This window comes from Gadus morhua, chromosome 5, assembly GCF_902167405.1.
Source record: "Gadus morhua chromosome 5, gadMor3.0, whole genome shotgun sequence".
NCBI classification, from domain to species: Eukaryota; Metazoa; Chordata; class Actinopteri; order Gadiformes; family Gadidae; genus Gadus; species Gadus morhua.
The window spans coordinates 19,688,376-19,703,485 of NC_044052.1; the positions used below are offsets into that span (position 1 = coordinate 19,688,376).

Genomic DNA, 15,110 nt, shown 5'->3' on the forward strand with positions numbered 1-15,110 from the left:
AAACATAAGGGGTAACACTGTGGTGTTTTATTGGTCATCATGAAAAAAAACATAAGGGGTAACACTGTTGTTTTTTATTGGTCAGCATGAAAAAAACATAAGGGGTAACACTGTGGTGTTTTATTGGTCATCATGAAAAAAAACATAAGGGGTAACACTGTTGTTTTTTATTGGTCGTCATGAAAAAAAACATAAGGGGTAACACTGTTGTTTTTTATTGGTCATTGTTACGGCCACCCTTACAACACGGCTCGCGATCCGGCGGCCCGCAGCGTATTAAGAATACATAGACCAAAGTTCCCGATCACAATGATGGTGACGTTTATTTCACAGAACTTCCAACAAAAGGACACTCATTAAAGAAACAAAAGGTTGGACGAAGCCTGGGCCAGCCACGCATTGGGCCGTCGAAGCCAGCACTTCCTCCCTACAGTTCCCATCCTCCGCTATATAAAACAAATGCGAAAAACAATAGCAGTCCTCCAAGCAGGATTCAAAGGCAGCTCGGGTCAACGTGAAGACGCCAGAATGAGAGCCCCCATAGGGAGCACAGGCCACGCCTTAAGTAGCCGTAGCTCCACCCCCCAGGAATCGGGAACACCTGCGAGGACAGAAGAGAATAGAGCGGGTGGAACAAGAAGAAAAAGGGGAGGCGCGTAACAGTCATGAAAAAAAACATAAGGGGTGACACTGTTGTTTTTTATTGGTTATCATGAAAAAAAACATAAAAAACACTGTTGTTTTTTATTCGTCGTCATGAAAAAAAACATAAGGGGTAACACTGTTGTTTTTTATTGGTCGTCATGAAAAAAAACATACGGGGTAACACTGTCGTTTTTTATTGGTCGTCATGAAAAAAAACATAGGGTGTAACACTGTTGTTTTTTATTGGTCGTCATGAAAAAAAACATAAGGGGTAACACTGTCGTTTTTTATTGGTCATCATGAAAAAAATCATAAGGGGTAACACTGTTGTTTTTTATTGGTCGTCATGAAAAAAAACATAAGGGGTAACACTGTTGTTTTTTATTGGTCATCATGAAAAAAAACATAAAGGGTAACACTTTTGTTTTTTATTGGTCGTCATGAAAAAAAACATAATGGGTAACACTGTCGTTTTTTTACTCGTCGTCATGAAAAAAAACATAAGCGGTAACACTGTCGTTTTTTATTCGTCGTCATGAAAAATAACATAAGGGGTAACACTGTCGTTTTTTATTGGTCGTTATGAAAAAAAACATAAGGGGTAACACTGTTGTTTTATGTTCGTCGTCATGAAAAAAAACATAAGGGGTAACACTGTTGTTTTTTATTGGTCATCATGAAAAAAAACATAAAGGGTAACACTGTTGTTTTTTATTGGTCATCATGAAAAAAATCATAAGGGGTAACACTGTTGTTTTATGTTCGTCGTCATGAAAAAAAACATAAGGGGTAACACTGTTGTTTTTTATTGGTCATCATGAAAAAAAACATAAAGGGTAACACTGTTGTTTTTTATTGGTCATCATGAAAAAAAACATAAGGGGTAACACTGTTGTTTTATGTTCGTCGTCATGAAAAAAAACATAAGGGGTAACACTGTTGTTTTTTATTGGTCATCATGAAAAAAATCATAAGGGGTAACACTGTTGTTTTTTATTGGTCATCATGAAAAAAAACATAAAGGGTAACACTTTTGTTTTTTATTGGTCGTCATGAAAAAAAACATAATGGGTAACACTGTCGTTTTTTACTCGTCGTCATGAAAAAAAACATAAGCGGTAACACTGTCGTTTTTTATTCGTCGTCATGAAAAATAACATAAGGGGTAACACTGTCGTTTTTTATTGGTCGTTATGAAAAAAAACATAAGGGGTAACACTGTTGTTTTATGTTCGTCGTCATGAAAAAAAACATAAGGGGTAACACTGTCGTTTTTTATTGGTCATGAAAAAAAAAACATAAGGGGTAACACTGTTGTTTTTTATTGGTCATCATGAAAAAAAACATAAGGGGTAACACTGTTGTTTTTTATTGGTCGTCATGAAAAAAAACATATGGGGTAACACTGTTGTTTTTTATTTGTCGTCATGAAAAAAAACATAAGGGGTAACACTGTTGTCTTTGTCAAATAAAATATAAGGGGTAACACTGTCGTATTTTATTGGTCGTCATGAAAAAAAACATGAGGGAAATAATATAAATACACACATACATTTTAATGCCATGTATATCCTCTTTATTGATGATTGATTATTGTGTATTGTCATCGCCTCAGGGGTAACACTGTCGTTTTTTATTGGTCGTCATGAAAAAAAACATAAGGGGTAACACTGTCGTTTTTTATTGGTCGTCATGACAAAAAACATAAGGGGTAACACTGTTGTTTTTTATTGGTCGTCATGAAAAAAAACATAACCCTGCGTTCACACCAAAAAATGCATTTGCTGCCCGTACGCGTTGTCGCCGAGGTTTTGCGGCCGGCAAATCAAGTTTTGCAGCGCAGCAAAAGTTTTGCGGCGCAGCAAAACTTTTTTTCCATATATGCATGGCATGGCCTGCCCGGCATGCCATGCATATATGGATGCAGCTTTTAAGGGGACGCAAAACACAGCTTTGGCAACGCTGTTGAACGCTGATTGGCCGTCATCACGCGTTTGCTGCAGAAAAGTTGAAATATCTCGTCTCTACATTCATTTTGAATGGGATCGTGCTGCACGGCATCTTTTTGCATATTTTGGTGTGAACCCAGGGTGACGCCTCGTTTCCACATACATACATTCTCGTATGCGATCCAACCGTCTCCGACCGAAAGTCCATTCATTCCTATGTGATTCTCCGTAATGTCCGTTTTTTCTTCGAGACTTTCTCCTCCGTAAAATTTCTGTCCGGTATGTCCTTAATATGCGTTCAAAAAATTTAACTTTCGCCGTCGTTTTACGGAGATACCGTATGAAAGTTTTTATGTTTTTCACAAAACATGTGAGTACCTGGCAGGCCAAACTCCTCACCGATCTCTTTCCAAGACTGGTTTTTTTTTTTTTTATCTCTGTATATGTCGATCCTCATGTTCCAAAGTACCGGTCTCCTAAAAACGGCCATTATCATACGCTCCCCCATCTTTTGTCCGTAAATAAATTCATGTCCGTAGGTAAAACACTAGCATAGCCGCGGGAACGTATTCTCCGCAGGGGGTGCTGAAAAAAAAAACTCAGCCTGCACTAGACTCGCAACTCGCTACATTGATAAAAAAGATATATAGCAGCGCAGCTCAATTACACCAGTGCATGCGCGCACAGTCGAAAATCGATCGTTGTGTTCACACCATGGTTCACATCCAGCTGCTCACAGAACAAGTTTAGCGCACCACCGCTCCTCTCACACTTTTTCATCTACATTTTTTCCGCACTAGGTCATATGAGCATTAAATAAATGCTGCGTCTCAAAATGCCTTGGACAGCAGCGAGGATGCCTCGCTTTACCACGGGCCGAAACAGTGCGGAGCGACCACAGCCAGAGCGAACACAGCGGGGCAGAGGAGTGTCAGGAATAGTCTTTGGTGTACACATCAGTACGGCCGATTGGCACTACTGTTTAGTGGCAATGCAGTGTTTTATTCCATGCCTTTTTATTTTCGTATATTATTTCAATGAATGACCTGGGACATTAGAATTGTTGGTCCTCCTCATTTTTTTCCGGTCAATGACCGGTAATAACCGACAACGGAAACTCTGCTATAATTTATAGCAGAGTGAAGATTTTGTCAGATTTTTGGTGTTGACGGTGAAAGTTAGGCCGGTTTATAGCCTATAAACCGGCCTAACTTTCACCGTCAACACTGAACCCCTTCTTCTTCGCACGGCTGTCAACATCCGAAACATACGCTAGTTAGATTTTCTCAAACAGCAGTTTCAAGTACGGGTAGCATAGAACTAACGTTAGCCAAGTGGGGGCTCCATGATTGCTAAATCTAACGAGAGAGGTAAAATTGCCATTAAGGAAGAAAAGCATAGTATGCCTTGCGACTGTGCTTCGCAGTATGCCTTGCGAAACCCAGTAGGCCTATGCCTTTCGAAACACCTCGTGATTGGTTGATGAAACGCTACCAGGAACGCCTAAAGGGCGTTCTTGTGTCATGACGGAAACGCCCAAGCCTGCAGCTGGACCCTTCTCGGTTCAGGGACACCTCCACACTCGAGGTGCCGGTGATCGAACTAGCTACCTTCCGGTGACCAGCCAACCCGCTCTACCTCCTGATCCACATGCCGCCCCAAGATGACATCACCCGGGACCACTGACCTATAGGACGGCCCACTGACCAATAGGACGATCCACTGACCTATAGGACGGCCCACTGACCTATAGGACGGCCCACTGACTGGAGAGGGAGGGGGAGGGAGGGAGGGAGGGATGGAGTGTGAGAGGGAGAGGGGGAGAGAGAGTAAGAGGGAGGGACAGAGACAGAGAGAGACAGATAGACATACGGACAGAGAGGGGGTGAGGGAAGGAGAGTGGGAGGGAGAGAGACAAAGGAGGAGAGGGAGGGAGAGAGAGAGCAGGAGGGGGAAAGAGACAGGTAGAGGGGGAGAGGGAGAGAGGGGGAAAGGGAGACGGAGGGAGAGAGGGAGGGAGGGAGGGGGACAGAGAGGGGGACAGACGGAGGAGAGAGACAGGTAGAGGGGGAGAGAGGGAGGGAGAGAGGAGGCGAGACTCTCAGAGTGTAATAGAAGTTCAGAGAGATGTCCAGGTTTCTGCAGATATAACCTTAAAAACATGAACATTGTCATCTCAAAGACATTCAGTATCTCCCTCCAATACATAGGAACCCTATCATACTGAGTGGTGGAAACAGTAACATATTAATGATGTCTGTCTTTGATCTTTAAACGTATGCTGTAAGCAGTGAACTGTAGCTATTCAAATGACGTCCAGTTTATTTGAGCAGATGTGCACCTGTGTCTCTTGATGGCAGAAAGTCAGTGGAAATGTAGGGTTGAGGTTTTCAGAAGAGTCTCTGGAGATTCCAGTGAAAGCACTATGTGTGCATGTCTCCATACCAGCTCGATGGCGCCCTCTTGTGTCAAACTAACGCCATAACAATAGGATTCCATGACCACTCTGGTGAACAATAATTTAACAATTTGAGTAGTATGCTTTTGTTTCATCAGGATTAACCTTGGCTCATAGATAAATCACAATTACATTTAAAATCTCCTTAACATGCAGCGCTCAACTGTTGTTCTTAAGTTTTATTCTCTTTATATTCTCCACAAACTTTGGGAGCCTACTCATTGCACATTGTTTCAACTAGAGACTCAAGACTAATTTTACAATGTTCAGATTAGCTTGGAATCGTGCTCTTCTATTCAAATATTTTTCATATTTTAAACTTAACATTCTACCTTGAAATATATATTATTTTACATTGCAAGTCAATGGGATTATAAAATATATTATTTCCCAAAGAAATAATAGTTCTATGAAAGATAAAAAATAGCATTGGGATTCCTCAGCCTCCAACTGAACAACATTCAGGATCTTCTTTTTCAGATGTTTATTAAAAGCCTTTTGTTTTTAAACATAGTGTTGAATATAATCTCTCAGGAAAAACGTGTCAGAAGGGAGATGAAGAAATGCTGTACGATATCGAAATAATCAGCGTTGATTTAATGCCTCGCCAGCGCCCACCCCTCCACAGCGTTCGTTTAAAACCTCATGCCACTCACCAGGAATCTCCAGATTGGGAAACCGATATTAATAATAATAATAATAATAATAATGATGATGATGATGAAGGGCAGTCAGTGGAAGTCTGTAACCATGGCGTTTCTGTGCAAAAACAGGAAGAGTTTGGTTCCTAGTGAGAGTCGTTGAACCGTCGTCCAGCAGCGAGCCTCATTGTTTGTCTTTCGTTCCGTCGAGGGCAACCGTTACCCGGCGTCGACGGGCGGGGGGGGGTCCTCATCTGCCCCCCGGGTGGTCTGTGTGCATCTCCGGCGTGTAGGTCAGCAGGACTATCATCACCCACAGGTGCAGGAGACCCTGCGGGAGGAACAGGAAGTCCACGCGGTGAGCCGGGCCCTCTCTGTGTTAGCTCTGGCGTGTTGTTCATTGCTATCCTGGTTTTATGTGCGTTACTGTGTATGAAGTATAGGCTACTTTGAATCAAAACGTATGAGAAAGGTGCTAACTGAATCGAATGCTCCGTTCTCTCTGCACCACTGATGGAGCTTCAACAGATCCCGGAGTGGTCGCCAAAACGAACAAACATTTACAATACTTCTTTGAGCCTGTGAGGACATTGACAGCAGCCCCACATCCTGTTGCTGCATTTATATCACGCATTTCTGACCAGTGGCCACTCAAAGCGCTTTACAACATGACCCAACATTCACCCATTCATGTACACATTCACACACCGACGGCGGCGTCGACCATGACAGCCAGCTCGTCGGGAGCAGTCAGGGTGAGATGCCTTGCTCAGGGACTCCTAGACACCGGGAAGCCGGGGATCGAACTAGAACCCCTCCGGTTACCAGCCAGCCCGCTCTACCTCCGGAGCCACACGCCGCCCGACAACAAATGTGTTGTGAAAGAGTTAAACACATCACAGAAAGCACACGTTTTGGTTGCATTTAAAAAAGACATTCTCATGGCTCAGCAGTTGAAACCCTGTCGCGATGTACAAGAGTCAAAGATACTCACGATGTACAAGATAACAAACACTCTGGCGATGGGGTAGCGTCGCAGGAAGATCCCCAGTCTGATGCTGAAACAAGAACAAGGGCCCAGCATTATGGATCGTTCCAGATGCCTCGGTCACCAGCCTTCCAACTTTCACTTGTGACGTCATTTCCTGTCTCGTAAGACTTATAGCGTTCCCGTTCTTCTTTGTGATTGTCTAAGGTCATTGGCTAGATGTTGTTATTGTTAGCTACATTATTCTCTTTAGCAAACAAGCTCGAAAACAAACAACAAACTTTACAATGTATTGTACGCACAGAAAGACCGTGCAATGCATAAATTGGTGACCGGAATAAAAGTGATCAAGTGTTTAAGACCATTTAAAATAAATATATCAAAATGACCAACGTGGTACGAATAAATCTCTTTACGGGCGCAGCCATTTTTTGTGCCTCCGTGAAATGCCGCAAGACAGCTGGGAGATTTCCCCACTTGCAACTCGGAAGGCTGGTGTCCGAGGCATCTGGAACACACCACCAGAAACCGGTAGTGACCCGTCCTAGGGACACGGTGTCGGGGGACGCACCGAGCAGCGCAGACTGACCTGAAGCGGTCGATGGTGCTGGCCGCCTTGCGCACCTGGCCGTACATGCCGGGGCTGTCCTGGTCGCTGAAGAGCACGGGCGTGGCCCTCTGTCGCGCCCCTGGAGGACCACACACACACACACACACACACACACACACACACACACACACACACACACACACACACACACACACACACACACACACACACACACACACACACACACACACACAATGGTCAATGGAGTGCATCTATCCAGCGCTTTTCTAACCAGTGGCCACTATACTTAACAATATTTCCCAACATTCACCCATTCATTCACACACCGATGGCGGGGTCGACCATGTACGGTGACAGCCAGCTGGTCGAGAGCAGTCGGGGTGAGTGCCTTGCTCAGGGACACCTCGACCCTCGGTTAGGAGGAGCCGGGGATCGAACTAGCATCCTTCCGGTGTCCAGCCAAATCTCTCTACCTCCTGAGCCACATGTTTGCAGGTACACAGGAAGAATTTACGAATACTGCAATACTCTTTCTGGAATACGGCAAAATAGGGGTTTTAAATGGTATCCAGATTTTGATAATTATGTCAGTCAGGCAGGCAGTTCATGAACCTAAAAAGTTAAATGTGATCAATATCAGGAACAATTCAGATATCTAAAAAAGAAATTAAACCAACTGCAGTAACCCGTGTTCACCAGCGGGTGGCGGTGTTACCCTCGTTACATTTCCAACGTGGGGTTGCCCCTCAACTCCTCCCCTCCTACCTGCTCCCTCCAGGCTGCCCATGTGGATGGCCTGCCCACCGCTCGGCGCCCCTCCCTGGGCGCTCTTCAGCTGCTGCTCCAGCCTCTCCAGCTGGAAGGCCAGGGAGCTCTTCTCCGTGCCCAGCGCCTCCAGCATGGTCTGCTTCTGGATCAGCGTCTCCGTCAGCTGGTGCAGACGGCTCTCCAGCTCCACCTGGCTGCTGCTGCTCAGAGCCTTATTGGTCAGCTGGCCGGGACCAAGGGATGAGTGACAGGTCAGGGGGGGAGGGGGGGCGTTGGTAAAGAGAGCTGAGGTGCAGCGGGGGGGACGAAGGCGAGGAGGTCTACCTGGTTCCTCAGCTTCTGGATCTCGTCCTCCCGGTCTTTGATCCGGCTCTGCAGGCTGGCTTTGGTGCGGTGACTCTCCTCCTCCAGGTACTGCAGCTCCTGAGGACACAAATAGAACATTGGTATTAAAAAAAGAAATCTGGATATCGAGCCATAAAATAAATATAATAAAATACGTCTGGTAAATCGAACCTATCCCGGACATGTGCTGCCCCTGTCCTTCATGTGTCTGTGCCCTACCTGGGTGGTGGGGTTAGCACTAGCTTGGTGACGGTCTCCAACCTGTTTTTATGCGGTTAGCGTTAGCTTGGTGTAGCTCTGTCTCCCACTGGTTTAATGAGGTTAGTGTTAGCTTGGTGTATCTGTCTCCCACTGGTTTAATGAGGTTAGCGTTAGCTTGGTGTATCTGTCTCCCACCTGTTTTAATGCGGTTAGCGTTAGCTTGGTGTAGCTCTGTCTCCCACTGGTTTAATGAGGTTAGCGTTAGCTTGGTGTATCTGTCTCCCACCTGTTTTAATGCGGATAGCGTTAGCTTGGTGTATCTGTCTCCCACCTGTTTTAATGCGGTTAGCGTTGGCTTGGTGCTCCTCCCCCACCTGTTTGTGTCGGTCCAGCTCGGCCTCTGCCTCCTGCTTGGCTCTGATCTGCATGGCCTGCTGGTCCTGGAGCTCCATCTGCTGCTGCCTCCACGTCTCCACCTCGCTCATGGCCTGGCTCTCCAGCTCCTAAGGGTAGTGGCACGGTTGTCTTTCAGAAATCCTACAAAGTGAGGCCATGTTCTGTGTACCTTTAACTGACGCTGCTCAGGATATGTAGATGTTTTTCTTTTGTTGTTCTTTGCAATTTCTTATTTTTGTTCATATTATCGCCTTAATTCAGATGCGGTTATACCCATCCTAAATATCAGCTGCAATGGCCTTGCTTGACCAGAGGTGGCGCTGTGGCTACATTTAAATGTGAGTCTTTAGTGAGCCCCTTTTCTTGCTCATGAGCCCCTTGGTAGTCAGTAGTTGAACCAACCGCCTTCTGACCCAGACGTTCCCAGACCCCCTCTGATGTGGGGGCCCAAAGGGGGCCCCGCTCACCTGGACCTCGGCCCGCAGCGCGTGGACCTGGCCCTGCAGCCTCTGCACCTCCTCCTTCTGGAGCTCCTTCTCGTGGCGCATCTCCTCCAGCTCCAGGACCGCGCCCCGGCCGCTGTCCAGGGTGTCCAGCCCCGAGCCCTCCTTCAGGCTGGAGATGAGCTTCTCCTTGGACTGGGGGGGGGGGGGGGAGGGGACAGAGGAGAGGGAGTGAGGCTGGAGACAAGCTTCTGGTTCAGGGACACCTCCACACTCAGCTAAGAGAAGCCGGGGATCGAACTAGCTACCTTCCGGTGACCAGCCAACCCGCTCTACCTCCTGATCCACATGCCGCCCCAAGATGACATCACCCGGGACCACTGACCTATAGGACGGCCCACTGACCAATAGGACGGCCCACTGCCCTATAGCCCGGCCCACTGACCAATAGGACGGCCCACTGTCCTCTAGGTCGGCCCACTGACCAATAGGACGGCCCACTGACAAATAGGACGGCCCACTGACCAATAGGACGGCCCACTGACCAATAGGACGGCCCACTGACCAATAGGACGGCCCACTGACCTATAGCCCGGCCCACTGACCAATAGGACGGCCCACTGTCCTCTAGGTCGGCCCACTGACCAATAGGACGGCCCACTGACCAATAGGACGGCCCGCTGACAAATAGGACGGCCCGCTGACCAATAGGACGGCCCACTGACCAATAGGACGGCCCACTGACCAATAGGACGGCCCACTGACCAATAGGACGGCCCACTGACCAATAGGACGGCCCACTGACCTATACGACGGCCCACTGTCCTCTAGGTCGGCCCACTGACCAATAGGACGGCCCACTGACCTATAGGGCGGCCCACTGACCTATAGGACGGCCCACTGACCTATAGGACGGCCCACTGACAAATAGGACGGCCCACTGACAAATAGGACGGCCCACTGACAAATAGGACGGCCCACTGACAAATAGGACGGCCCACTGACAAATAGGACGGCCCACTGACAAATAGGACGGCCCACTGACCTCTAGGACGGCCCACTGTCCTATAGGACGGCCCACTGACCTATAGGACGGCCCACTGTCCAATAGGACGGCCCACTGTCCAATAGGACGGCCCACTGACCTCTAGGACGGCCCACTGACCAATAGGACGGCCCACTGACCTCTAGGACGGCCCACTGACCTCTAGGACGGCCCACTGACCAATAGGACGGCCCACTGACCTGCAGGATGCGCGAGGCCTTGTGCTTGTAGTCCTGCAGCTCCTGCCGGCCCAGCTCGGCGGCGGCCCGGGCGCTCCTCGTCTGCTGCTGCAGGTCGTCGGCGCGGCGCCGCTCCTCGGCCGCCCGCCGCTCCGCCGCCGTCACCGTCTCCGCCAGAGTCTGCCGCTCGGCCTCCGCCCTGGAGAGACGCACCGCGGCCTCGCTCTGGGGGAGGGAGAGAGAGAGAGAGAGAGGGGGGAGGGTTGGGAGAAAGAAAGAAAGAAAGAAAGAAAGAAAGAAGCAGTGGGTTGCGATGAGGTTCTCCGAGACATAAATAAAGAACAAGTGAGGGGGGGGAAAGAGGAATAATGTATTGTACGAGTGGAAGCAGGGAAGCACAATGGGAGTCTAACCAGGAACCTCTCGGCTGGAAGTCAACCACCCTAACCACTAGGACGATATTGGCTCTTTCTGGGTAAACAGAGCTGAGGCCATGCCCACAGGCCTCCCATTGGCTCCTACCTGCATCTGTCTGTAGTTGTCCTGCTCTCGCCGGAGGGTTAGCTCCGCCTCCCTCAGCCCCTGTTGCAGCGTCTCCAGTGCCTGCGACTGCATGCTGCTGCCTTCTGATTGGTCCTGCAGCAATCTGAAACCAAGAGGGGGTTCGGGGTCAGAAGGCCATCGTCCGGTAGGCTGCGGGACATTGACGCTCGAGCCCGAGACCCTTCCGACTGTTACCGGGACTTCTCGCTCTGCGCCGCCTCCAGTGCCGAGTTGCGGCTCTTCAGCAGCTGGTCGGCCTCGTCCAATCGGATCTTGAGGACCGCCAGCTGGCCGTCTTTGGCAGACAGGGCTTCAGTGAGGTCATCAACCTGCGACCGGAACTCTCGGACCACGCGGTCCGTCGTGGACTGGTCCGAGTTCCACTTGTCGGAGCGGAGGCGGGCCTGGTTCAGATCTAGTGTGCGGGGGGAGACAGAATCATCATCACAAATGATCACTTCAAATCATTGACACAAATTCAACATGTATTAAAGAAGGCACTGATCTGTACAAAGAATGATTTTATAGAATCCACCTGACATTGTCCAATCCAGATACTGGTGGTCAAGTCAAACGCCTTTGACCATTGGATGACTCTTATTGGATGCTCTTAAGTGCAACCAACTTTTAAGTTTCAAAATGTACAAAAAGCAAAAATTTAGGAGGAAGCCTATATGGACTATACCAGTGGTTCTCAAACTGTTCTACTAGTGTACCGCCTCCAAGGTATTTTTTAAGCTGAGTAGCCCCTTGACCGGCCCAAAACATCTATAAAAAAATAAATACAATTAATTAGGCATGTGCTTTCTATTTGGCAGTTTAGTGAGGAACACAAGCCTGGGCTTCATGCATCTGTTGGCTAATGTCTCCCCTCAAAAGAAGCAAAGCGCCAGGGGAGGGTCGGAGCATGGAGAGGGGAACCCCACTCAAATGCATTCCTCCTGAAGCTGACCACAGTTTGGCGTTTCTGGATGCGCCCTCTTTTTCACAGATTCTCCTTCCTCCTTGTTGTCAGATTTACGCATTCAACCACTTGTCCATTTACTCAATTCTCTTTTGTCTAGCTTTCAGATTATTGTTATAATTGTACGATTTTTTTTACAGGCGAAACCCTTGCACTACTCAAAATTGCCTCCACCCAGGGGTATGCGTCCCCCCGTTTGAGAACCACCGATATGGACCATACTGTGATACAAGCCTCCATACCTAAAACCTAAAGCCGTGTGTCCCTGTCCCCGGTCCCGTGCGGTCGACCTACCCTCCTGCATGGCCTTGGCCCTCTGGATGAGGGAGGCCATCTCCTGGTTGAGGGAGGTCACCTCGTTGCGCAGCAGCTGGTTCTCCAGGCGCAGGCTGGACAGCTCCTGGCTCCGGGACTCGTCCGGGAACAGGGGCTCCGGTCGGCCCGAGTCCTGGGGGGCCGACAGCCCGGAGTCTGAGCCGTCGGGGGTGTCTGGGCGGAGGAAGGTCGACGGGTTGAAGGAGGAAAAGGATCAGAATATATAAGAGTTTATAAATATGTTGATGTCGGTGGGGGGGGGGGGTAGGGGGGCCTTACCCCCTCCCACCCCTCTTAAGCCCTTACTTTATGTTGTACGTCCTGGCACTTAATGTACACACTTATAGAACTCAGTAATATAGCATCTTAAGGAGGGATCGACCGATATTGATTTTTTTAGGGCCGATCAATCAGCCTTAGCCGATAACCGATACGCTGATACAGATTTTCTTGAGCCGATACTACCCTGGAAATACAGAGTTCTCACGAGAGCACAATTTGAATTTGCTCAGCTAGTCACTCTGGGAACAAGCAATATACTCGTGCATATTCTGGGCCTCCTCTGAACATTAATCAATCACATCGATCTATCAACATATCACTAATCTTAATTATCTTGGCTGCATATGGGAAATGGTTAAGGTAGCAATTGTTAGTGCTTGGCACTTTGTTCTATGAACATCCTTACTGTGCCGACAGCGATATATTGTTGTTTCTCTTTCTTCTGCCAAATGTATTTATTTGAAGTCGCTTTGGATGTAAATGTGAGGTGAATATGAGAGCCGGAGCACTGAGATAGTGAGACGGTTAGGGTGAGATGACACTAGATAAAGAGAGATAGAGAGATAGAGCAATAGCAGCGATGAAGAGAAAGTGAGCGAGATAAACGGATGAAGAGTCGAGAAATAAAGAGATGCAGATTGAGCGATGAAGACAGAGCTAAACAGATGAAGACTTAAAGAGATGTAGAGAGAGGAAAGGAGCAGAGAGGACGAGTGAGATGTCAGACAGAGTTAGAGTGCAATGAAGAGAGATAGACACATGAAGATATAAAGAGAGATACAGAGATGGAAAGCGACAAAGAGAAAGAGAGAGAGAGGAAGAGATACACAGACAGAGCTATAGAGAGAGACGTAGAGCGAGATCCCAGAGGAAGAAAGCCGCTTCCAAATGGGCTGCCATGACTCCAGACAGCATCCAATCAGCTAAAAGAGGCTCCTACCGCGGCCGGGGTCCCGGGCAAGGCCCTCCTCCGACGTTTTCATGCTGTGCGTCGACAAGGAGCTGAGGCTGGACGCCCGGGAGATCCCAAGGGTGGAGTGGGGCGTGGAGGTCCCGGAGGCCAACGCGCTGGACATGGGTGTGGAGGTAGAGGGCGGAGCTTGGGGCTCCACCACGGGGACAGACACCTTCGGGAGATCTCGCCTCATGTCCTTCCGGTCGCTAGTGGCGGCCGGCGGGTCCGAGCTGTTGAGGAAGTCAAACAGCATGTCGTCGTCCACGTCCTGCTCACTCTTTTTGCGCCTCACAAAGCCCGAGGAGGCTCTCCCCGTGTTGGTGGAGGAGGTCGCTCCGACGCTGGAGGAGCCCAGGGGAGTGGTGGTGTCGGGGTTGGTGGAGGAGACGTTACTTGCGTTGGAGAAAAGAGGGGCGTTGGATCTTTTGATGTTGCCAGCTGCCGCGGTGATGAAACCTGGCGGATCGTGGAGCGATTCGTAGTTCTGCTGCATCCCAGGACCGTCCGTCCGGTACCCGGAGGTGGCGTACACGGAGGAGAGCGATGGATCACCTCCGTATTCAGCTGCCAAGGCATTCTCCTTCTGCAGGGCAGTAGCGGCTCCTGCGTCCACTTTGTTTAGGAAATCTTCCGCTTTCCCGGCCAAGTCAGTGAACCAAGACATCCTTCACCCTGAGGGAAGACACATTTCGCCAAGACTTGAGGTGAGTTTTCTGCAACAGCTAACAAGCGAACCAATGCAAGTCGCACGGATTCCAGCTAGGCCTACTACTACAAACACACAAACAGTATAAATCTTCTACAAATCGATAAGTCAACGTCAGCGAATGTGGAAGGAATCCACAATAATGTCAACCGCCGTCTGCATCGCCACAACCCGACAATAGTCCCAGTTTAGAGTCAACTATTCTATAGCCGCAGAGCTAACAGCATAGCTAGCCAGGTTCAAAGCAGGCAGTGACATACCGTTCACGACGCGCAGTATAGACAACGGGGAGGTCCGACTGTGTGGCTATCCGGTAGGTTTCATCAGTGAGTGGAAAGAGGTTTATTCAAAGAAAAGAGACGCTGAGTGTCATCATCTGTCAAAGAGGAGATTGTTGATCTGCTCTCCCATACGTGGACCAGGAAGTGCTACCGCAAGGACCCCATAACAGAACGCCCCAAACAGGGCCCGACTAAAAATCAACCAATGAGATGGTGCTAAATTGAATAGGCTTTCTATGTGTAGTCACTGTGTCAATATTTGCAGTAAGATCCCACTAAAGTCGTATATGACGGCTCAGTCTTTGGCCCTTATACAGAACTGTCGCAGTCTATGCATTACTTTCAACAGGAAACTAAAAATAGGTCAAATATGAATTACTAAACTATAATAAAATCATACCATTTAAAAATCCCAGACTTATATAAAATAGGTAC

The 15,110-nt window shown here is 48.5% G+C and overlaps 1 protein-coding gene across 1 annotated transcript; it reads right to left on the bottom strand.

Moving 5' to 3' along the window:
- Positions 1-5,521: 5,521 nt before the first annotated feature.
- Positions 5,522-14,872, bottom strand: golga5 (golgin A5). The gene is made up of 13 exons (XM_030356014.1): positions 14,655-14,872; positions 13,674-14,360; positions 12,431-12,625; positions 11,368-11,587; positions 11,152-11,275; positions 10,651-10,854; positions 9,430-9,600; positions 8,941-9,069; positions 8,345-8,443; positions 8,018-8,243; positions 7,271-7,370; positions 6,688-6,751; positions 5,522-6,024 (listed from the first exon to the last, which is right to left on the bottom strand). Exons 2-13 carry the CDS (start codon positions 14,350-14,352, stop codon positions 5,944-5,946), a joined length of 2,292 nt encoding a protein of 763 aa, XP_030211874.1. The 5' UTR covers positions 14,353-14,360; positions 14,655-14,872; the 3' UTR covers positions 5,522-5,943.
- Between the last annotated feature and the right edge of the window lie 238 nt (positions 14,873-15,110).